At 38.7% G+C, this 23306-nt stretch overlaps 1 protein-coding gene and 1 non-coding gene across 6 annotated transcripts; one reads left to right on the top strand and one right to left on the bottom strand.

The window, feature by feature from the left end:
• Positions 1-8: 8 nt before the first annotated feature.
• On the bottom strand, positions 9-23132 carry LOC139934548 (ranBP-type and C3HC4-type zinc finger-containing protein 1-like). 5 transcript variants are annotated; one of them, XM_071928806.1, is made up of 14 exons: positions 23082-23132; positions 20780-21102; positions 19207-19378; positions 14391-14462; positions 13417-13567; positions 12800-12896; positions 11894-12098; positions 10884-11047; positions 10013-10192; positions 4142-4323; positions 3259-3370; positions 2632-2910; positions 2266-2409; positions 9-1285 (listed from the first exon to the last, which is right to left on the bottom strand). In XM_071928806.1, exons 2-14 carry the CDS (start codon positions 20954-20956, stop codon positions 1205-1207), a joined length of 2016 nt encoding a protein of 671 aa, XP_071784907.1. In that variant the 5' UTR covers positions 20957-21102; positions 23082-23132; the 3' UTR covers positions 9-1204. The 5 variants fall into 5 exon arrangements, with proteins under 5 accessions (XP_071784907.1, XP_071784909.1, XP_071784910.1 ...); XM_071928808.1 differs by lacking the exon at positions 23082-23132 and adding an exon at positions 22756-22911; XM_071928809.1 differs by lacking the exon at positions 23082-23132 and adding an exon at positions 21829-21844.
• On the top strand, positions 2065-2137 carry Trnas-uga (transfer RNA serine (anticodon UGA)). The gene has a single exon. It is a non-coding gene; the product is annotated as a tRNA-Ser (tRNA).
• Positions 23133-23306: the final 174 nt, after the last annotated feature.

The raw sequence follows: 23306 nt of genomic DNA, 5'->3' as shown, positions 1-23306 counted from the left end.
TTTGTTCATCTTCTTCTTCTTCTTAAAGATCATCTTAAACACACCCAACATGGAGATGCCTTGAGGAACAAGGTATGACATGAAATACAATGTGATTTTCACACAATACTCAAAGACTAGATATATAAATTTGCATATTGACAGAAATAAACGACAGGTAAATATTGTCACCAAACACTATTGATTGAAGGAATAAAGGCGAGGCAACCAAACAGATATACTTTGGGTATAACTCATATAATTATTGGCAATAAAAATTTTCGATTACAAGCATACAGCAGCTTTCGATAGTATAAAGCAATTTGAGAATTTTTTTTATTCCAATTAAATGTGGTTATATGTATACAAAATAAAAAAAAAGTTTAGTTGTTCTGCCCCAAAATTTTAATTTGATTCCACAAGCGTTACTGTTAGTATAATGTTTCTCAGATTGTGAATTCCCATTTCTCCTGTGAGGTTCGCTTCTTTTGAAATGAAACTCGTATTTGTTAGTTTTATTGTATTCATCTACGCTGGTATATAAAGGATCAAAGGATTTGGGTACTTTTTGTAACACAAAACACAATGTCCACAGATTTACATTAAACTTACACCGTTTTGAAGATAACGATGGTAGAAAGCGTACCTTAAAATATTAGTTGCTTAGGTGCTGTAGTTTTTTAGAAATGAGTAAAAAAATGAAATGAAAATATGTTTTTACATGCTAAAATAATTTTTGTCTCATAATCGCTGAGACGAAAATTATTTTCATGACATTGTTTTACTCATTTCTCAAAAACTACAGCACCTCAGCCAGTAATATTTTCAGGGAAGCTTTCTACTAACTATCATTATCATCTGTGGACATTGTGGGTTTTTTTTGTCCTACAAAAAGCACCAAGACCCCTTAAAATAATCAAACGGTTCCAAAAACTAAAGGTATACTATGCCTTTAGGGACTTTCGGAAAGAAAAGCCTTTCACAAAGACATCCTCCAAGACCCAAAGATACCTTCATCTTCTTTCGCCAACTTTGAATCAAACAAAACTAAGGTAAAATGTAAAAGGTAATCAATGGGTCGATGTGGCTGGCGTTCTTGCATGCCAGCTGCTTGAACACAGTGTAGCCGTGTCCATCGCAATTCAGCTTCTAAGCTTTGAGTAAGGATGAATAGCCTCCCAAAATTCTTATTATTATCACAATAAATGGTTCCTAGTTCATTCATTCAGTGACAATTCTGACAATTTACATGACACTTCCTCCCCTGAACTCGGCATTTACATCCACCTGTTATATCACCACTTCCCTACAGAGGAAGAAATCAAAATAAATTATGATTAGAATTATATTTCTGGCAATGAAACAAAGATGCCTCATAAGTAAACTTAATCACTGTAGCTTGCAAGCCTAAGAAAGCCTGTCAGGTAGCCACTAAGTTGTTATCAAACTGGGCTAGCCACCCAACTTTACAGCAAGGTGTGTTAACCAGCCAGCCAGACAGCTAGGCACCAAGCTTTTTAACAAACTGGTCTAACCAGCCAGCTAGCTAGCCACCCAGCTTTACAGCGAGCTGTGTTAACCAGCCAGCCAGCCAGCCAGCCAGCCAGCCAAGCAGCAAGCCAGCCAGTCAGCTAGCCACCCAGCTTTTTAAAAAACTGGTCTAACCAGCCAGCTAGCCAGCCAGCTTTACAGCGAGCTGTGTTAACCAGTCAGCCAGCAAGCCAGCCAGCTAAGCACCAAGCCAGCCAGTCAGCTAGCCACCCATCTTTTCATCAAACTGTGCTAACCACCCAGCTTTACAGAATCCCTTATTAACCAGCCAGCCAGCCAGCCAGCCAGGCAGCAAGCCAACCAGTCAGCTAGCCACCAAGCTTTACAAAAAGCTCTGCCAACAAGCCAGCCAGCCAGCTGCATATAAAAGCTGGGCACCAGCTAGCTTTTCACAACATGGAGAAACCAGCCATTTAGCTAGCCATCTAGCTATTCAACAATCCAGTTAGGCCAGCCACTCTCGTAATCAGGCCTCTATGTTAGCTTGGCTATCCAGCCACTAAATAATCCATAGGATTCAAACTGCTGCTAGCCACCTCTGTGGTCTAGTTGGTAAGACACTGCTCTTGAATTGCAAAGGTCGTGGGTTCGAGTCCCACCAGAGTTATGTGCCTGTGATATTTTGTTCACAGAGCTTGGGAAAGTACTGCTAACACTTATCGGTGTATACGGGTAAAACCAAAATGAATATTCTTCATCCACGATGCAAATTTAACATCTATTAAATATACTCACCGCTGGTCCCCACCGGAGTCCCTTGGTAACCCAACACACTTCCGTTTTACACATTGAGCATCTAACCCAATCACAGCCTTCTTTCTTCAGCATGATGATTCCACACTGAGGGCAGTTGATCGCTTCACCAGTTTTGATCATTTTCTAGCAAACAAAATTAATTTCAAAAGTAAATTATTGGTGGTTACAAAGATGTATTTGTCTGTTGGTGTATTTACACCAAGTGAGAAGACTGGTATTTGACAGTTACCAATAGTGTCCAGTGTCTTAAAAGTAAACAGTAACATTCTTTGGGGGTTAATAAAATGAGGTTGAAAGGAAGCAGGAATGATATATCTAATGATTCAAAATAAAATAAAACTTTACCTCCAGCATCAATTTAGTCTTCTTTGCTGCCTGATCATTAGCGGACCTCCTCAGTAAATCTTCCTGATACTCTTTACAGTTCATTCCTTCATGGATGGCTTTACACGTCAAACAGTTTTGCTTATTACAGACCGGACAGGGGAAGAAGTTAATGTTGTCATCGTAGAAACAGAAGCTTGTACAATCTGGTGTTTTGCAATGGAAGGCATTCGATGCCTGATTCTCCGCTACTGCTAGCCCTCGGTTCAAATACTGCTGAAACTCTTGGGGTCCGACCAGCTGTTGGCCAAATATAAAAAGCATTTCCTTTTTAAATTAGTAGGAAGTTTCAGCTTAATTTGTCATCAAGTTTTTGGAAAAAAAAATTTGAAAATAACATAGAGCAATGTTTTCAGAAGAGTCGCATTAGGATATTGTACCTTGTCCTAGAATAGTTTTCGGCTTCGGAGACAACACTTTTTTTTGTGACATTGTTTTACTCAATTCTGAAAAACTACAGCACCCCAGCAATTAATATTGTAAGGGAAGCCTTCTACCATTATCTTCAAACCATCTTTGAACATCGTCTTTTGTGTTTTACAAAAAGTATCCAAACCCATTAATCAGAAGAAAACAAAAATTACCTACCGCTTTGATTTCTCTTTCTATAATAACTTCCGGGCAGCTGTAGTCTCCGTCTTGGTATGGACACATTATGACAGGCTCTGTGTTGTGTCTTATGTTTTCCTGTAGACATTCTCTGTTGAGATTTATTAAAGACATTGAATTATAGACCTTGATGCTTAGTATTTGAAAGGGCAAAGGGCACCAAGACATTTTCTCCTTGGTAAAGGGCGCTCTAGTGGAACATTTCAAGAGCACCAAGGCAATGACCATGGGCAATAGCGTGTACTTAAAATCTGGTGAAGCATCTCAAACCCTAAACTACAAGGTGTGGTTGTCAGGCCTGTACGTTTTGTTTTTTAAAGAGCAAGGGCACCAAGACATTTTCTCCTTGGTTAATATCGGGCACCCTTTGAGGAATTTGTAAATTTCTACAAGAGCATTTCAAGGGCACCAAGGTAATGACTAGGGGGCACGGAGGAATTATACTCAAATATTACATGCCAAGTAAATAAACCACAAGGGAAACTGACTGATGGGTAAGTTAGGGAAAGTTCTGGGTTTGAACAAAATTTACTGCAGCGCGACTCGAACGAACGAACCCTGGATTATCGTGCCGGTGTAGCAGGGGATTATGTCCCCCAAATACAGCGAGCTGTGTACAAAATTCTTTCTGATAGCGCCCTTTTTTAAATCCTTCTCCCTGGGCCCGTGAAAACTTCCAAAAGGGGGACAGACTCTCCAGCGACAAATATCCCTGGGACACCAAAATGAGCTAGGAGCCCTCTGCGACACCCTCCCTCCCAACAAACAAACAAACACCCCAACAAACAAATTGTTACCACCGTTTAATATCAGGTCTAATATAAAGAGAACCCTTGCCTAAAACTGTCAACACCTTTCTCACCTGCAAAATGTATGTAGACATTCCCTCAGCATGACTCCCTCCCCCTGTGGAATATCCCCGAAGCAGATTAAACATTGAAACATCTCTGTGTTGGGTACTAAAGACATTACATCTGTTTCTACCAGCATCTGGTAATTTGCACCTCGGTCTTTCTGCTCATTTATCTTCTCTTGCCGTTCCATCTGAATTAAAACCAAAAAACAAAAGATGTATTTACTAAATACAATTTGTGAAACCTTTTAATTTGTTTAATCCATTTATAAATGTGGATGTACAGAATAAAAGAATTTTTGGGTTGAACAAAGAATTGATCAGAATGGGATTTGAACCAACGACCTCCGGATTAACGTGCCGGCGCTGTACCAAATGAGCCATCTATTTCTTTATTGGCAGTGTCCCTATTTTTTTTTTTGAACATTTTATATTGGTATACAATAAACGCAACGTCTAAAAATTTCATTTCAAAAAGGTGGTTGCATTTTTCAGAAAATGCAACGAAAATCGAAAATCTGGAACAAAAAGTTGACACAGGAAGAATAATCCTTAATAGTATACACAATCTGAGAAGCTTTAATCTCAGATTCAAATTTTGGGGCGTATAACTGTTATCCTTTTACATATATGTAACTTCAAAGTAAAAAGTTTCTCAAAAATGCTTTGTACTATCAAACGCTGCAGTAGGCTAAAGCCCGGTTCGTACTTCATGCGAATGCGAAGCGAATCTTGACGTCACAAATTCGCAACGAACAATTCGCAGCAGTTGAACTCTGCTCTACTCCCTTGCGAATAATCGTTGCGAAAGGAGGATGTGACGTCAAATTCACATCAAATTTGCTGCGCATTCGCGTTTGCATGAAGTATGAACCGGGCTTAACTAACTAAATGTTGTTATTGCCATTAATTTGAAGAGTGCTTCAAACAAATAATTTTAATTTCTTTATAACTCTTTCATTGCCAAAGTCGTATATGTGTGATATATTTTATGTATTCCAAAAGCTTCACTAATGTACATGTACAATCTTTAATTTTATGTACTAAAAAGTGTCCTCAATTGCACATGTACGACCAATAAAAGATGGGCCATGCCAAGCCACATGGGGTAATAAATACTAACAACAAATAAAAATTCATTCACATAGACTCAAATAAATGAAACAATGATTGATGTTCATATTTAATATAGTATTTCAGTTCTGAGTAACATAATTTGAAGACCGTTTAGCAATATTAAGTAAACATAAGCAATAGTTATTTACAATAATACATTCATGTTCTTCTAATTGAACAAAGAACATTGACTAGAGCAGGACTTGAACCAGCAATGTCCTGCGTCGATTTCACAAAACTCTTCCTAACTTAGGATTAATCTTAGGACTTGGGACGAGTCCCAGCCCTGCACTGTAGCATGCAGACCTTAAGATTAATCCTAAGTTAGGAAGAGTTACTCGTCTTAACTCGAGATAAGACGAGTCCCAACTCTTTGTGAAATCGACGGCTGGTGCTCTACCAACTTAGCTATCTACGATCCCGACAAAAATGTTTGGGCCACCCTTTCTCTCCCCCGCTCAATGTTGATGGGAGCGCAGACCGCGAAAGAGGGCTTAGTGTCAGGGGTTCCAACGAGATATGGTTAGGATTGTAGCCCTATGTTATTTTGTGAATAACTTTGTTTTGGGATAGTCAGGGATTACACCAGAGTTTTACAGACGATACAACTTTGGAAGGGCAGCAGAGGGATCACCTTATCGGGTGACAACTTTATTATTTCAAATATCAAGGAATAAACCACAAAGGATCTTTTCTACTTTTCTAAGGTATTTTCTATTAAAAATACTTGTAATTGAGGTTGAATATTTCACATTTTCTGTGACACATCAAAAGATTTTTCTAGATGGATAATACACAATGCCCTTTTTGACTTTTGGTCAAAACATAAACTTCCTGCCAAGCAGAGTGCGTTAGTTCTGATGCATATAGGCCGTAAAGTAGTGATGACCCAGTTCCCCATTTCATAAAGCCTGTAAGCAGATATTTTCTGCTTACAGAGCGGGCATTATCAGAGTTTCTATTTCATAAACACAGCTAAGCAGAGTTAGTGGCGCAAAATATGTAGAAAATGCTTAATTAGATCCAGTACACAGCTGTGCAAGGCACCCCCCCCCCCTTGGAATGTGGTTAAAACTCTGAAAACTTCTGATACTGCAGTTGTTGCTTAAAATAAGCCACACTAGTAGTATGCAAAAATTCACGATTGGTAACAATTTGGCTGAACGTATACAAAATGATTTTGAAATCCTTATAGTGATGGTAGTCAGGGCTGCAATCCCACCATCCGAGGTTAGAACAAAACAATATTTAAATTGCCAAGACTGACTCCCACTCCAATCCCCCTCCTCCTTCATCCATAACAGTAATTAGAAAATAAATCTAGAAATGTCCATACATACATACTATATACACTGGTTTTTAACAAACCAAAAAATAAAATTAAGTAAAATTTGCCAATGGGCCCAATTTCATGGCTCTTCTTAAACCAACAGAACTCCCAGCTCATGGCCCGCTGTAAAACGTGTGGTGCTATTGGGCATCTAGGAGTCGTAAACGCAGAGTTCTGGTTTAAGCAGTCCCATGAAAGTGGGACCTGATTCGTGTTTTTAAAACACAATTGCACCATTTCTTTCACTTGATCTAATGCAGTTTAAACCCCTTGCATTGGCCATCAACCACTGATGAAGCGTGCATCGGCTGATTATTTTGTGTGGTTTTTTTTCCCTAACAATTTTGAAAGGAATGAGAAAATAGAATTAGCTGATTGCAAACTGCTTACCAACCAAAAGAGCCTATGGTATAAATGCAAAATTCACAGTAGTTGGTAGCCTTGTGTTTGGACCCTAGCAAAGTCGTTCTCAAAGGCTTTTCTCATTAAGCCTTTGGGAAAGACTCTGCTAGTTGAGGTCGAAATGTCAGGACACTTAGTAAACTTTGGAATGATGAAAGAAACACACTTTTTCTAGTGATTAAAAGAACCACATTTTTTTTCCCCAAGACACAAGGCACCCCCAATTTCATTATGAAAATAAAAAAAGGAAATTCCATTAGAGACTTTCAAGTCCATAAGAACCTCTTGAAAGGGCATCAAGGCCAAGAACGGGGCAACAGCAGCCTTAGCCTACACGTAATCCCAGGACTACCAACAGAACTTGTAAAAGTTTAAAAGTTTCAACTTTTTTAAATTGTCTGCATGTATTGCCAAGTGCTGCATGTTGACAGGCTTCCAGATTGGCTTACAAATGACTGAGTTCATGTACGTAATGGCAAGAAATTTACAGAACATAAAGTTGGTCCTCAATTCACACACAATTAACTTGATGAAATAGACAATGAGCACAATTTGGGTCAGCAAACTGTTTCACTACTTAAACAGTCAGGTTTATCTGCCTGACTGAAACAAAGACATTTTTTAACTAAAGAGAACAATAATGTCCTCCTGGCACTTGTTAGTTTTGCAGCTGTGTACTAATAGTTAACCCTTTTGCTCAATAAAGTTAAACAAAAGTCCATCAAATAGAGAACTTGGTTCATGTGGACGGCAACTGTAATAATCAGCTAAGGCTTTGGACGCCAGCTGCAATGACGCTGACGAGGAATGTACCTCTGAAGAGATCCGGCCATAGTCGCTGTTCAAACCATCAATTCAAACACAGCCTCAGACTTTCATAAAACACGAGATGTACACGGGGCCGATTTCACAAAGAACTGAGATTGATTTTACCTGCAAATCAACTGTAGTTGCTAAGCAAAGTGTGATGTCACAATACAAATCACTATGGTGATACTGGCAATTTGTCTCACAATGAATTTTCTTGCTTTGTGAAATCAAGCCCTGGAAGGTTACGACAGAGCTGCAATCATTTGAACTTGCAATCAGGGAGATTTCAGGCAACAATCTGGGATAAATTTAGAAAAATATTCTACACAAGGAGGGCAAAATTCCAAAATCTTGTTTATATCTGCTCATCAGAACATGGAAAGGTTGATTTATTTTGAGGGAACTTTCTGTAGAATCAGGGCGAGATGGCAGCACTGGTATCGGTCCATGCACCTCAAGTCATACTATCCTCAAACTCATTAATGATCTCATCGATGTCATCATCAAACATTTCACGGTTCTGGTCTGGTCCCTGAAGACCCTATAATATAGGGACAAAGCAAGAAATGAACAATGGATCAGTCCAGATATATACTGTTCAGAATGGCTTTCTGAAGTTGCTTTGGACTTCAGCATAGCGAGAAACCAGCCTGATGAATTAACCACAGTGATTGGTTTCACAATGGCTGGTGACTCAACTGAAGTATTGCATCAAGGCTTATTTATGGACCATGTGAACAATAGTATCCCTTCCTTTCGATTATGGTTCTGATGTAAGCCAACAAAAGGCAGACTTGATTTCAGATTTGACTTGATTTCAGATATAAAAACCATTAGTTGATGGGGCAGGGAACCAGACCAGATCGTGTGTTGTTTGGTAGATCAGCATTAGTGAGAGTACTTACAGTGTTCCAAACAGTGTCAGTAGGCCTACTGTCATTGTCATTATCAGCACTGTCATCGTCACTGTCATTATCAGCACTTCAGAGTCACTGTCTTCAACAGCACAGTCATTGCCATTATCAGTGCTGTCATTGTTATTATCATCATAAGCCTCTCATCGTCACGGTCATTATCAGCATTGTCATCAACACTGCCATAAATAGCACTGTCATTGTCACTGTCATCAACACTGCCACAAATAGCACTGTCATCGTCACGGTCATTATCAGCACTGTCATCAACACTACCATAAACAGCACTGTCATTGTCACTGTCATCATCAGCACTTTCATCGTCACTTTAACGAAGACCATCAAATTAAATTATTATCATATTTTAAGCAGACATCACTTGGTGCCAGTTTTAATCTAATCTACACTTCTTAAGTTCAGTTCCGTAACAAGTTGTATTCCCTTTTGTTCAAATAAACTGTGGTCAGCATTGGTGTGTGGCTGATATTTAATACCTATTCCCCGAGGATTCTGTTTGTTTGTTTACCAAAGTTTCGTCTTTAAAGCCGTCAGCAACTTTTTTAAGAAAAGTCTTTTCTGCTACCTAGTTTCACTATTTTTGACTGTTGTTATAATTCATATAGTCCTCTTGAATTTTTTTATTTTTGTTAAATATAAACATGTCAATAATATTAATTTTGGCTTTACCCACCACATACAACAACGTGTTTTACATGTGAGTTTGTAGTACTGCCTCAGTACTTGCCCGAGCTCTTTGAAAAAAAAATCACAGGCATGTTACCCAGGTTGGATTCGAACCCAAGACCTGGGGTCTATCTATCAGCAATACACTCCATGTTCCTCGAACTCGCCTGGCCAGTTACGGGGACAGGGCTTACTCCAACACAGCATCAAGACTCTGGAATTCACTTCCTGAAGACCTCAGCCAAATGCACATCACTCTCTGCCAGTAGAAACTTAAAACACTCTTGTTTCTGCTTGCTTTCCCCACAGTTTGACAATACTTTTACTTAATCTTAAACTTCTTCCTGACGATGACCGTGGCTTTGATTGTTTTAGTAAAGTGTGTTTTTTAAATGCTGTGTTATTTTATTAGAGCACCGAGATCGCCCAGTAGTTAGAGGCAGTTTGAATTTTTTCTCCCCGTTATTGTTATGTATTTATTAATTTATTTATTAATTATTTATTATCTTTTATTCTTTTTTTTTTTTTTTTTGGGGGGGGGGGGGGGTTAAAAACTACCCTGGATTTCCGGTTCAATACAGAGAAATAAAATCTTAGGGTGCGTATTCAGAACAGACAACTCACCTCCATCATCAAGGCATCATTGCGATCTTGGTCATCCTGTATTCTCTTCTCAGCATCATCCATAATGTAGGAGCCCACAGCTGGTGGGTCGTAGTCATCTGGTCTTTCAGTCATACAGGCGTTACACCCCGGCACCCTAGGGGGGTTAATTAAGGTACACACAGGGCAGTGCCAGCCTACCTAGAATAATAAACACAATTACAAAAGGTATAATACATGATAAGCAATGATCAAACATATCAAGTTATGATTTCTATTTGGAGTAGAGAGCTCACTTTTTCATATTTTGTCAAAGTAAAAGAAAGAAACACAAAACAAATGTAAAATCAAAAGTATACCAAACAGAAATGTTCTTCATAAGGTGTATTGCGAATAGCAAAATATCAAGAGAGAGCTGTTGAACCCACACGAAGATATAGGCGATGCGTGCGCGAGTCGTACATGACAACATACACCGCATAGCAAACTGCCCCACATGCCTACCCACAACGCATTGCAGTTCTGAATCGTGATAAACCTTATTGTAGCGTGTTACGGCAACACGGTTAAGAACATCAAACTCTATCTCTGGTGTTTCTGCTCAGCACAGCAGAGTGTGGATTCGAGTCCCGTCCTTAAGCAAGACACTTGATCATTATTGCTTCATCCTCTGGATCGGACATGAAACCATAGGCCCCGTGTGTTGTGTAACGCTCGGTTCGTACTTCCTGCGAATGAACTAGACAAGCCCACTCATGACACTTGGTGTTGGCAAAAATTCTAACTGTTTGTTGCACAGCATCTTCTTTTTAATTGTACAGAACTTTAAGTCTGCTGGAACGTAAGGAGGGCAAGAAGAAAGTAAGTCCCTTGGAGAGAATGACACACTTACTTCCGCTGCAGTGCGTTTCCTTGGAGGTGGAGCAGCTGTAGGAGCCGGAGATGGGACAACATTCGGCAGGTCATTCTTGGGTACTCTGCCGAGAAGATTTGTCCTGATGACGGATGGTGGTGGCGCAAACATACTGGCATTGCCAACTTGATGAAAGAGCGCTTCTGTTGAGGTGGAAAGACAATCAAATTATAAGGGTTGATGGATTGGATGTAACAGTGGTGGGTTTGTTTTAATCAAGGTTGAAATGAAGAAGCAATGGATGTTTAACTAATTAATTTTAAGTATCTGTTCTCCTCCCTATTAGAGTGAACAGTACTTCTCCCTCTCCGTTTTTCTGTGTAAGATTTAGGCCATTTTAAATAGTAATGTCATGTTTTACTCCAAACTTTTAACTATGTAACTGTTCATGTAATTCTGCTGCTGGCAGCGAATTGAATAGATTTTTAAAATAAACCATTGAATGAAATGAATGAATGAATTACTTCAGCGAGTCACAAAATCCTCAAAAATCTTATTCACAAATTAGTCATGTTGGGGAAATATGATTCGACAGAGTTAACCACCAAGATTGAATTTGATGCTTTAAAGGCACCGGACACTATTGATAACTACTCAAAATAATAATTAACATACAAACTTACTTGGTAACAAGCCATGGAGAGCTGTTGATAGTAAAAAACATTGTGAGGAACAGCTCCCTCGGAAGTAATGTGATTTCTCACTCAAATATTAAAGACTTCAGGCCTGAAAGAAGCCTTGTAGGCATCCGAAAGCAAACAAATTTGTGCAACTAGGGTGTTTTTTCTTGCATTATTCTCTTGCAACTTCGATGACCAATTGAAACAAAATTTTCAGAGATTTGTTATTTTATGCTTATGTTGGGATAAATTTAGTGAGAATACTGGTCTTTGACAATTACCAAAGATTGTCCAGTTCCTTTAAACTGTTCCCCATGACATCAGTATCATTCACAATTATACCCCATCAAACTTGAAATAGAAGCTTACGTTGTTGCCGTTCTTCCAATAAAGCCTGTCTGCCGACCTCAACCCCTTGTCTGGTTATACCAGCCTTCTCAGCCGAGATGAGGTAGATGAAGACTGGGGTGCTGGAATTGACTCGTAGATCTATCAGCGACTCGGTGTCTTTGATGATCTTCTGTCCGATTATCCAGCGTTGCACTTCAACTGGGAAATCATACATCTGGAAAACCTTAGCCGGAAGACAAAACAGTTATCACTGTAAACACGATCAGTGAAAGTAGAAATTCCCCTCATTATTTTCCTCAATCTACTCCGCGCCATTGTTCTCCCTTAACTGTTGTCCGACGTCCAAATGCCAATTAAAAACATCTGAGGACCAGAGAAAATTCACTCTAAGTGGTCCAGCTGGCTGTTTTAGTGTTGAACCAGTGTCCACTATTGTTCTGTGGAACTCTAAGCATGGGAGGAGGAAACCTAGTAGACCGTCAATAACCTACACCGACATTCTCAAAAAGGACACGGGACTTGAATCAACAGATTTCATGGGGGACAGGAAGGCTTGGGGAACCACTGTGATTCGAGGACACCACTCGACTTAAGCAAGCAAGCACCTCTGGCTCATTACTGTAAAAGTTAAGGGCAGACCCTTGCTATTCCTTAATCTGTCATGCCTGTAAAGCCCAGTTCATATGTAAAGTGAATTTTGACGCCACAGCGCTGCGAATGTTTTGCAGGAGGTGTGCACATCTCAACTCTTTCCAATTGTTCGTTGAAAATTTGTGATGTCGAAATTTGTACTTCATTTGCATCGCATTCGCATTCGCACGACCACTTAACTATTCTGAAATTGGCACAGGGACGTCTCTACTGTCATGCACACCGATTATTTTTTGCTATAGAGTAATGCAAAGTTCATGGAAAAGTTTTTACCAATTTCTTTAAGTATGCGATGGTCATGTTGGGAATGACATCTGGTAGTCTGATCTTAGTTCCTGATGAAAGCCGATCTTCTAGAACTACATCGAGGCTGTAAGAACAATACAAGAGGAAAAGTAATAGATCAATTCGAAATACATAATTGAACCATTTCGACCTGTATGAAAGCCCTTTTTGTTTTGAAAGATTCATCATCCCTGAGTCATCAGAAAGTAGGTTTACATCTTGGTCATGACAACTGTGCCTTTACAAACACTGGACAACATTAGTAATTACTCAAAATAATTATTAGCATAAAAACTTACTTGGTAACAAGCAATGGAGAGCTGTTGATTGTGGGAAAAGGCTTTCTCTGAAGTAACATAGTTTTTGACAAAGAGAGAATTTCTCACTCAAATATTAAAAGGCTTTGGGCCTGAAGTCTTGCTATATTTTTTTAGGCATCTGAAAGCACAAAAATTTGTAGTTTTCAATAAGCCTTTTTGAGGTATGGCGGACGCTATACGAGTGCACTGTTTGGTTTTGGTGTATACACACAAATTAACCCAAACCTTCTAGTGTTGTAGCATTGTGTCTGTTATATCATGAAGGCTTATGGGGGTAAGACTTACTTAAATTTGCTGCGATTACCAGGCACGTCTCCAATCTCATCAGCTTGGGTGCTCAACTTGACTTTATGCTGAGCTAGTGATACTGCTGCATGACTCGCTGATTCACAATCTCCACTTGCAATAGCCCTCGTCATGCTCTCAATTAACGCTTCTGCAGAATGACAAAACAGTATTTCAAATATCTAATAAAAAATAACAATTGGTTAACCATTATTATATAGCACATAACTCATAGTGATTAAACATGTCCCTTATGCGCTGTAAATAAATATTATAAAAAAAACTGCTACTTCCTAGAATTCAGAGAGTTAGAAAACGTAAAGTGCATATAATTCTGAGTGCTAGATGTTTCAAATAGAGTTTGCTGGCTTCCGGCTTTGATTTTGAGTTACATGTACATGTACATTAATCGTTGAATTTTGTCTATTCAGCCGAGTGTTTCATTGACCAATCATGCATGGAATTTCATAAAACTCCTGCGTGCTGTACTAGTGAAAATTTCACCTTTGAGAGTGAAAGGCCACTTCATTTTGCAAAGAGGACTTCCGATGGAGGTTTCCAATGGAAGGGACAACATGGCCAAGACCAGGGACAAGACCAGGGCACAATTTCATAAAGCTGCTAAGCACACAAATTTGCTAAGCATAAATATTTGCCTTGATAAAAACAGGAGTACCAACCAAATTTTCACATGATTTACAGGATAAGCAAACAACAGCTGAATACTAGTAACAAGCAATATGCAACAAATGGAAATTTGGTTAATCCTGTTTTTATCAAGGAAGAAATTTCATGCTAAGCAAATTTGTGAGCTTAGCAGCTCTATGAAATTGGGCCCAGGGCAAACAGAGGCTGTTGCCTTCAAGTAAATCATTCCACAGGCTGGCTTATGTAAAGGGTGTGGCTCCATAAAATACCAAGCGTTCCATAAACTAGTTTATTTAGTGAAACCTTTGTTGCAATTATTTCCTTACCTATGTCTGCTCCTTTGGTAGATTTGGTATTTGGCATCGCCATTGCAGGAGAATATTGCCTCAATAGTCCAGCTGTAACAATGAACAAAGAAAATACAAACAAATTGTAACTAGTTGTATGAATACATTGACTCACATCGGCATCGTACATCGTGGAATTTCAACGTGTATGACAGACGTTCCCAAGTACTTATTTCATTTGTAATGTTGTTATTTAGCCTTCAAGAAAGACTCTGCTTAGGTCAAAATGTCATGCCTTTAACTACTCGTGGAAGGCTCCATACCACTTTGGAATACCAACCCATGTTCTTGAGTAGGGAAAACTGTAAAAACCCTCTTTGAAATGTGCAACTGGATCCCTGTGGAATAGAGGTCTACATGAAGGCGGGGACAGTGTGACAGTGCGGCACGGTAACCAATGGGTAAAAATAACTCCTGGGGCTTTTCCGTGTTCATGAGGATAAGAGATACGGTGTGAAAAGGGCAAGGGCGTTTTGTTCAGGGGCTTTCCCAAATACCATTATGTTTGTTTGTTTACTTTTGCCAGACGAACTACTCAACTTAAATTTAGACTAGTCTGAAATTTGTATCGCTAGTCCGTGTGTACATTGCAAGAATTTTGCAAGCTTCCCTAACCAAAATACACTACTTGTACAATAGAGCTACTATGCATGCATGTATTCATGATTGTAGCGCCGTGTATTTAAAACTTCAAAATCCAAATGTGAAAGTGAAACAAGATAAAGACATCACAGTATGGCCAACAATCCACATGATTATATGCAAAGAACATTTTTAGTAAATTTGTGTATCCTTTTAATAATATGTTAATAACAGTCACTAGTAAAGTAAACATGCCCTAATTAATGTCTGATTAATTTGTTTTGCCAACATAAAGCACCTGTACCTGTACATATTTATAGTTATTTTGTTAAAGGAAGTATGACGTACAATACCAAACTACCTACTATACTAGCATTATGGACCTAAAGATAACTCTTTATAATAGAGGAAGCAGTCGTTTCTTTGGAATAGTCTTCCTGTGCATATTCGCCAAGCTAGTTCTTTGAAAACTCATTTGTTTAAAGCTGCTTTTTTGTAATTTGCTTATTTGTATCTTGTATCTATCTCGTATTGTTTATTTTGTTGTTCTCTTTGAGCGCTTAGAGGCTTTTTGCATTAGACGATTTACAAATGTCTTAGTGTTATTATTTTCTTGACATTCCATGATTGTCCATAGTCAAAAAAACAATAGGAAAAACTGTGACTTTTTGAAATGGAAAAGTTATTTGGAGAATTGATACACATTTTAGATAGACATGGCTCATTAGAAAGTGAAGAAAACATTTAAAAAATATAAAATATTGTGTGCATTCATTTTCTAACCACATAACAGATTGCAAGCAGCAAAACTAAGATACATTGCCTACAACTTTACCGGCTCTGAGAATTGCAGTCTGCAGTTTCTAAAACCAATTGACTTTATTAAATTTGAAAGCAAACTATGTAGGCCTACTGTACTTCTGTTCTGCTGCAGATAAACATAATATTGCAGCTTTTTTAAATCAACAGTCAATGGTTGCTATTGCTTAGAACTGGATGGGAGAGATGTAGACATGGGGTGCGATCTGGCAGTCATTACCAAAAACCGTTTCGGTCAATGGCAACTGATTTACCAATGGTAAACTCAACCAAAACAGTTATTGGTTACGACCGCCAAAATGCACTCATGATATGAGAATAAGCTTGGGCGATATCACGATATTATCGAATATCGCGATACTAATTTTAGCCTTGCTCAAGGCAGTCGCATTATTCGCTCCGAAAAGACGCAGCTGTAAACCCACCCGCCGTATACCCTGTGCATGGTGTGTGCGATCACACCGAATGACCCACCCGTATACACACTGTCACATTGCACGAATACTGTTCACACAAGTCATCGCACTCGTACACCACTAACCGCATGCGGAGGCCGTCAGGCCGACAGCCTTGTCGGGTCTGTATCTTCCCGTTTTAATGTGTTGTTTTGAAAAAATTCCAATAGTGGACGAAATTGGGGGGGCTCTAGGATATGCTAGTATGCAGCTCATGAATATGTATATCAGTCGTCAGACCTATCAGACAACACAGGATGTGAGTCAAATGAATTATTCATTTTAACGTCCAATCACACACGCCTATCATGCTCGCTGAGCGTCCGTGGTGGTGGTGTGTGATGATGTAGACATGTCTCATCTTTCGCGGGCATTATGGTAATGAGCTGACCGTGGGAACTCTTCGCTTATTATAGTAATGAGGTCAGTGGCTTCAACACAGACCCTACAAGGCTGTCGGCCTTACGGCCTCCGCATGCGGATAGTGTACAGGGGCATCGTGTCGTGCGATGTTATGCACAGTGAATACGGGTGGGTTTTACGCACAGTGAATACGGGTGGGTTTTTATACAGCGGCGGTCTTTTTTCGGAGTGAATAATTCGACTGCCTTAAGCAAGGCTATACTAATTTGGAAACGATTTCGATATCGGATTGTTTTGGTTTTAATTGTAATATCGATATATCGCGATATCGATTAAATATCGCGATGTATTTGCTAGCTGAGACATCTTGCACCCCATAGGTTTGAAGAAAAACCAGAAGAGTAGGTCATAAGAACACCTCTCTTATGCTATGACTGTGTCTTCTACAACTTTCAATGGGAGTTAGAAGACTGATGATGTCAAATTCAATATATATCGCGATTATATCGAATATCGCGATATATTGTCGGCGATATATCGTGAATAAAATAAATCGATATCGCCCAAGCTTATATGAGAACACAGAGAAAACCCTAATGCCATGGATGGGACTCTGGGAGAGAACCAACAGACCCCTAAGGCGCTAGTCTCACGCCAATGTGTAAGACTTTGTAGGTCTGCAATCACCTACATTAAAAGTACATGGACACTGATTTTCTTTGTCAAGTTTATGTTTTTAGTTATAAAAACAATATACATTTGTAGCTCAAAGACCATCTAAAATCTAACCTACGAAAAATGCACATTTTACATCTTGCATACCCTTACTAATTTTAACACAAACGGGCTACAATAAACAATGTTGACACCAACAACATGAAATGATGTTTGCACTTAAAAGTAGTTCTGATTGACAATGATATGAATGAATTTGTAGATTGTTAATTTCCCTGACTACTTGATACATAAATTTGACAAGTCAAAATGGCAAATATTTAATATCCTTACCTTCTGGCTTAAAACTGTATCAGATAATACTCTAATCTCAAAGTATGTGAACTACATTACATGTTCCAGCATGTACTCAGTTGAGTTGTGTCACTCTTCGTGTTTCCGATGATAGTAAAAGGTTCATGTGATAAACCCACATTTTGTACAGTGGCGAGCACGCACACTCATGACACTTTTCTGGTGCCATAGTGTTTGGGCAATTCCATTATATCAGTGCAGGTAAATCAATGTCAAGTTGTCATGTAAATATCATCACAGCAGATACATTGTATGTAAATGAATTCCATGAATGTACTTGGTACACAGAACTGTTTCAGGTATGTATGGTAAACGTACACTAGTGATGTATGCACAGGGTGGGTATGTGTAGGTATCCTGGGCAGATGATGTGTACATCATAGCGGCTAAAACGGAAAACGGTAAACCCTTCTTTAAAATGAAACCATCCACAGTAACTAAAAAGGCCCTACCATCATTGGTTGGCTGATGATTGCTAATTTTAGATTATCACCAACCAACTGTGCAAACGAGTTGTTTGAGGGGTTTTACAGGAAAGGGAAATTCCCAGATTGCTGACGGTAATGCACGATAACATGGGGTACTTTTAGATGGTTGCTTTGTGAGAAACTGTTTTGACTTGGTAGTTGGTATTTTGTGGTAGGTTAAATCCTCCTGATTTTTCTGCGGGGGAAGTTGAAAAGGAGGTCAGTTCACTTTGATGTCATGATAAAAACCAATTGTTTGACAATGAAGTTAGAGGCTCCATTCCAGATGAAAACACTGTATTCAATCTAAAACTTTCACAAGTTAATATTAATGTATCTTTATTGATAATTTGACCCAGATATCACTTTATGTACTTATGTACATGTACGTTACATTAACAAAAACCAATCTTTGATCCTACCTTTAAAGGAACACGTTGCCTTGGATCGGTCGAGTTGGTCTTTGAAAAGCGTTTGTAACCGTTTTTTATAAAATGCATATGGATATAAAGATGTTGTAAAAGTAGAATACAATGATCCACACAAACATGCCTCGAAATTGCGTGGTTTTCCTTTTACCTCGTCGACTAACACATCGGCCATTTATGGGGGTCAAAATTTTGACTCCCATAAATGGCCGACCATGTTAGTTCGCACAGTAGAAGGAAAACCACGCAATTTTGAGGCAAACTTGTGTGGATCATTTGATTCTACTTTTAAAACATCTTTCCAACCATATGCATTTTATAAAAAACGGTTACAAACGCTTTTGTTTTGACCAACTCGTCTGATTCAAGGCAACGTGTTCCTTTAAATTTATGCTGTATGAATGTAAACAAACCAAACAAACAAAGACAGACAAACAAACAAACAAACAAACAAACAAACAAACAAACAAACAAACAAACAAACAAACAAACAAACAAACAAACAAACAAACAAAACAAACAAACAAACAAACAAACAAACAAACAAACAAACAAACAAACAAACAAACAAACAAACAAACAAACAAACAAACAAACAAACAAACAAACAAACAAAAAAACAAATAAAACAGAAACAAACAATCCGACTCACCTCTGGACTGTACCTCATCGAGTACATTCTTAATAATCAAAGAGAATTGTGTCCTGTCTTGATTGGTTTTAAATTGGAGACAAAACCTCACAGTTCCCAAATCCACTTGCAGGCTTTTTTCTAGAATGGGTTTGACTCCCACAATGTCTGATGTGCAGGCCTCCACAACAAGCTGTGTAGGATTGAAACAATTCAAGAAACATTTTTAAAACGACCTCATTATCTAAAGCATCGTAGTGCTACACATCACAGCAGGGCCCAATGAGCTGCTTCAAAGCACACAAAGTAGCTAAGCGCAACAAAAATATGCTAACCAGAATAAAGTTGCTTGTCAAGAAAATCGCATGTCATATCACAATTGACTGGTATCCTGGTTAGTTTTGCTAAGCAGCAATTCTTGATTCGCTTTTAAGAAGCTCATGAAATTGGGACCTGGAATTCACAAGACTGCAGGGTTGGTCAGTAAATCTTCTCTAAAATCGTGGCATGTTGGGCTGAGTGTATGAGAACATTGAACTTACGTTAATGTAGCTCTGATGTCTCTGATCAGCAGGTATGTCTCATACTTAATAATGTAACTACGGTTGCCTTGCAGGACAATACTGAGTGCTTTATGCCCATCGGGTGTGAAAATAACCATAGTATTGTTACATAAAACATCCTTTACTTTATAACTGAATCAATGTCTTCACTAGATTCATTCACCGACAGTTGGACTTTTTCTTCCTATAATTGTACATTTTTTTCAGGTTTTTCAATTGCTGAATACAATACATTAGCGTCCTTACAAGGAAGTTTACAGTTTAAAAATCGTTATTGTATCATCCATACACTATAAAATTGTAAACAAAATCAGACACCCCCTCTTTTTGTGATCAAGAAAGATCCTTGAAAAACTCCATTGGGTCATTTTGCTGTTTGCTGCATTTTTTAAAGCACAAGGGCACGAAGGCATTTTCTCCGTGGTAAAGGACACCCTATAAGCAAATTATAAATTTCTACTGGAGCATTTCAAGGGAACCATGGCAGTGACCATTGAGCGTGGAAGCAATCACCCTCGTTACCTTTGTGGAGTGTCAGCCCTGATAAGTATTCTGGGTTCTTTTACTGCACCAATCCTAGACACAGGACTAACAACTTAATGTCCCAACCGAAGGACAAAGCAACATGAATCTTTATGATACTTGGTATCTTGCTCAAGTACACAATTGCAGCGATTGGAACTTGAACCCATACTCTGCTAATAAGAAACACCAGAGTTCAGTGCACTTAAACGGTCGGCCATGACACGCCATCTACAACTATGATAATACTTGTCAACAAAGCCTTTTCAGCATCTTTACAAGGTGAGAAGACAATGAAGAAATTTCAGTTTAAGAAGTGGGAGGAAAACCTCAGTGAATTGTTCCAGGGAAAACCCAAAAACTCAAGTAAGGACTGAAAAACCCAATCCACATAGTGCCCCCCCCCCCCCCCCCCCCGGTAAGATTTGAATCCCTCCTCAGAAGCAGAAGGCGAGGCAAGACACCACTGCGCCAACCTGACTTCCCTTGAAGAAGAAAATTATACTTACTACAGATTCAGGACAATCGGTTGAAATTCGAAGAATGAAATCATCCCCTAGTCGCAGGAGATGAAACTTGACTGCGGAGTGTAGTTCTTCCCATTTGTGTTGGCTTTCAACAAACTGTAAGAGTTTTCCCTTTGACACCAGAATTATTTCTTCTCTTAAGATACTAGATTTCATCATCGTACTTCAGTCTTCTCGGAGCTTGGTTCTTATTTTTCTTCAACATCTGTTAACTTCACAGATGTAATAAAAACATAGACCTGAATGTATCCATCGAAAAAGTTCTAAAATGTTTCCGAGAGATGTGCAAACCACCAACACTGGATCTGAAAGTGACAAACAAGGAAAGAAAATTAATACTAAATTAAAAAATCTTCCTCAATCAACTTTTTTTACATTTTTTACACACTTTGTAGTTGTACAGTATTTCCTGTTCAGCCATTTTACTGTAGAATCTCTTGGGTTTTCATGTTTATTTTGTAGGCTCTGACTTAAACAAAATCCATACATTATTTAAATCCATAAACAATCCAATGAAATATTTTACATTTCCAAAAAGCACTGAACATTCTAGAAATCAAAAGACTCTTTCAACTTACAGTTCAAATTCCTTTGTGTCTTGGTCGACCATTGTGCAATGATTTAAATCAGTCGATTTGAGCAACAACTACATGTATGGCCAACACAGTAACAAAACAGTTTGCTCAAAGTCCCACAGTAACAAACAGTTTGCTCAAAGTCCCACACACTGTAATGCCAGTTTGATTGTAATAAAAACTTTTGGAATTCAACCCTCTGGAGCTAGTGGAACATTCGTTTGGTTTTCTTTTGTATAATTTCCTTCCTCCATGGTAGGACAAACCGTAGTTTTCAAACCACACAAAGATAGTTCGTTGTTATCAGTGCTCTCTCTGACCTTGTCATAAATGCACACCGTAGGAGACTTTAGTTTGATTGTCAACAGGAACTCTACCGCTCACCCATGTCACCTATGCTAAACAGTCTGGCAGACTACTGAAATGAAAACTTCATAATAGATTTGCTATTTCTACCTCATGTTCACACCAACATGAAATTCAAGCTCCACCTATAAAACTTTTTTCAGAATAAGGAAGCACAACTCTGGAAGCCAGAATAAGCGTAGTCCGGGTATCGTGTCGAATGTCAAGCTCGATGTACCTGCATAAAACTGCATGATAGACCTGCCAAGCCCCTAGCCCAAGTTGGACTCCTCTGAGCTTTGGCACCGACAGACATCTAACCAGGGCTACCAAGCCCCACCTCACTAGTGTGGCTAGTGGATTTTTATATCCCGAGGTTCAGCCCTTATTCCTCCATTGTCAGCCACACAAGTGGGGACGTGCCTAAGCTAAAGTAATTAGTAAGGATCCAAGTCAAGTGGTATTCTGCAAATTAAGTGCAATTTAGTCAAAAGTATTTATTTTTTACTTTTTTTTAAGAAATGGACATTTTACATACAACAAGCAAACGCATCGATAAACTAGTTAAATGTTACAGGAAAACAAAATACAGAAAAAAAAATAGAAAGAAAATAAGAATAAAACAAAAACAAAACCCATGAAAATAGTCAACTTAATATTAACATTGACTTAGCTAGGGCTGAAAAACTAGTTTAGACAAATAAACTTGTCCGGTTGACTTGCTGAGGATTACAAAATCATTTATTCTTTGAAAACATTTCCAGAAGGTTTATCGCAACTACCGCCTGACTGATTTTGCTGAATTGCCAAACGAAAGGCATCATGGGATGGAAAAAGGGGCTTTGAAAACCCCTTTTCTTTTACCATGGTTTACAAAAATTAACCCATAATCTCTTTTCGGCAAAATCATTTAGCTGGTCAGGCGGTAATTTGCGACAAACCTTATGCAAAAAAAAAAAAAATTAACCAGCAGACATGAGTACATGGGGTAAACAATATGGTAAACAATAGGGTAGTTTCTTTACTAGTAAAACTTGCCAAAGGAAAATGCTGTTGATAACCCGAGGTCACATCAATCATTCAAGGTCACGACTTCAGCAAAGTTTCGGGAGCGGGCGGGTGCGCACGGCCGGTTTTCGTAACAAACTTCATTAAAAAAAAACACACACACACCGACGCCCTGCACAACAATACCCCATGAAAACACACTCTACACCTTGCAAATGACGACTTAACTTACACAATGCAGATTTTTAAAATATGGACTGGTAAAACCCAACCCCCGCACCCGTTATAATAATTTCACAATTTTGTTGCTCGTCAGGGGAGATTCCCGTCGAGAACATCAAAAATTGGGAAATTACCTCATACACTCCAACCAATTCCACTCCAACGACCAGCCAGCATCATTGCGCACATAAAAATCGTGAACTTTAAAAAAGCTCGGTTTACATCACTAAAAAAAATCGTTACCGTTCCTGCCATTGACCAAAAACGTGCAAACAAAACAAAGGTTTATTTTTCTAAGCACTTTTCTAGAGGATGTAAACTACTGACGCGTTTTTTCTTCAAATAACTGTGTTAATGCT

Source organism: Asterias amurensis, chromosome 3 (assembly GCF_032118995.1).
Source record: "Asterias amurensis chromosome 3, ASM3211899v1".
Classification (NCBI taxonomy): Eukaryota; Metazoa; Echinodermata; class Asteroidea; order Forcipulatida; family Asteriidae; genus Asterias; species Asterias amurensis.
Note: the sequence above shows the minus strand (reverse complement) of the source record. Positions and strands in the feature narration are given on the sequence as shown.